The 1,900-nt window shown below is 44.4% G+C and overlaps 1 protein-coding gene across 1 annotated transcript in view; it reads right to left on the reverse strand.

Moving 5' to 3' along the window:
- Positions 1–1,228, reverse strand: part of SARC_04322 (hypothetical protein) — a gene marked incomplete at both ends in the record, with an annotated part of 2,343 nt that extends 1,115 nt beyond the window's left edge. Inside the window, 2 exons of the mRNA XM_014301862.1 lie at positions 86–368; positions 848–1,228. Coding sequence (XP_014157337.1) covers positions 86–368; positions 848–1,228 — 664 coding nt within the window. The remainder of the gene's footprint in view (positions 1–85; positions 369–847) is intronic.
- Positions 1,229–1,900: the final 672 nt, after the last annotated feature.

Raw genomic sequence — 1,900 nt, forward strand, 5'->3', positions numbered from 1 at the left:
TATATACATACATGTTTGTGTCCCGGTTGTATCCAGCACCACACGACATACTACAATCCCTCCGATGCGTGTAGCACATACACACCTGCGACCACAGCAGACATACTACCATGTCGTTTAAGCACGTGCTGCTCAACGTTTACAGCCCCGCCCTTCCCCGCTGATCCAGCCAGCATGTCCACAAGCTTAGTCCGCTTGCTCCCCTGTGCGTTGTTGTTGGTGTGCGTGGTTTGCAATTTGAGTGCCCCGGCGGTGATATCCTCTAAGCCCTTGCGTTTGAGGGTCTGCACCGACGCTTTTAACGCTTGGTTGTCCTTTTTTAACGCGTTCACCTGGTTGGTGAGGCCGGATAGGATTGCTAGGTTTTTCTGTTATCGATTAGGGTTTAAAGAAGGTAAGAATTAGTTCAAAGTATATGGGAACAGATGATGTGCGTGTGTGGCTGTGCGTGTGTGGCTGTGCGTGTGTGGCTGTGCGTGTGTGGCTGTGCGTGTGTGGCTGTGCGTATAGTTTCGGTGCAATCAGTTTCAACGAGTGCAGGTCAAAATTTGGTCAAACAGATATAAGAAGGATAGGACAGTATACGAAGTACAGTGTATATTCTAATGTATATATAAATATATATAGTGATATATGATTTATATGTATATAATGTGTATATTGTAACTCAATACTAACGAGAATTGATACGAAATCGGTCAAGAAAGGGTGACGACATCTCATAGGTGTGCGTATGCCCACACGCGCCAACTAAGCACCAATAGACTAACACCGTTCACCCACCCACAACCTGTACATCTCTAACAAAACCCTAAAACACTAAACCCCTAGCTCCTACATCACTCACCGTCTGTGCCACAGTCGACAGTGCCACCCGCAAGTCGCCGCTGTCACCGTCATCTCCAACGGCTGCAGTCCGCTGGTCGTGTGTTGGGGCTGTGATATCACTTCGGTCAAGGTTTGGCTTGGTATCATTGCCCCCACCCGTGGTAGGCTGGGGTAGGGTTTCAGGGAGTTCAGGGTTTTCCAAACTGCCTATACGTTGCTGGTGTAGTTTAGCCTTGGTGTCACACAGAGTCTCCTGTGCAGTGGTCAGTTGCAGTCGCAGTACGGTGCACTGGTCACAGTTGTGTAGAGCGTCTTCAGCCACACATAAGGACTTCCTCACCTCGTGCAGCTCGTGGTCCTGTCCATAGGGACAGATGGGAGTATGGGTATATATTTGCATACAGATAAGGATGAGTATGTATTTGAGTAGAGATAGGAATATTTGCATAAATTTGGATATGGATAGGAATGAGTGTGTATATGGACATGGATAGGAAAACGAGCATGTACTTGGATACAGATAGGAATGCGTGTGTATTTGGGTAGATATAGGCATACGAGAATATATTTGGATATAGAAAAGGAAGAGTATGTATTTGGATATAAATGGAAATACGTACATATATTTAAATAGAGAAGTTATACGGGCCCTAGCTTTCGAAAAGAATGTCACGTCAAAGACTGCGCCCTATGTGATCTGATACTCCTTGCATGCCAAAAGACAATACGTATACGGACACAAGTCCAAAACACGCACACGCAAAGAAAAACATCGCCATAACAGTCATCATCTGAGGATATTGTTCAAGAAAGTTTTAGGTGCACGCTCTACTGATTTGAGACTTGTCCGATTCCCTAATGGTGAAATCGAAGAAGTACTGAATAAGGATGATATAAGATCACAGAAACACTCATCGTCACATTCAGTGTCGTATAGTGACGGACATAAATATATACACACATATATATATTCAATATTACACACACACACACACAGGCACATAGACGCACAGACACACAGACACAGACACACGCACACACACATATATATAAAATAAAAAAATAAGTAAAT

Source organism: Sphaeroforma arctica, assembly GCF_001186125.1.
Source record: "Sphaeroforma arctica JP610 unplaced genomic scaffold supercont1.238, whole genome shotgun sequence".
NCBI lineage: Eukaryota > Ichthyosporea > Ichthyophonida > Sphaeroforma > Sphaeroforma arctica.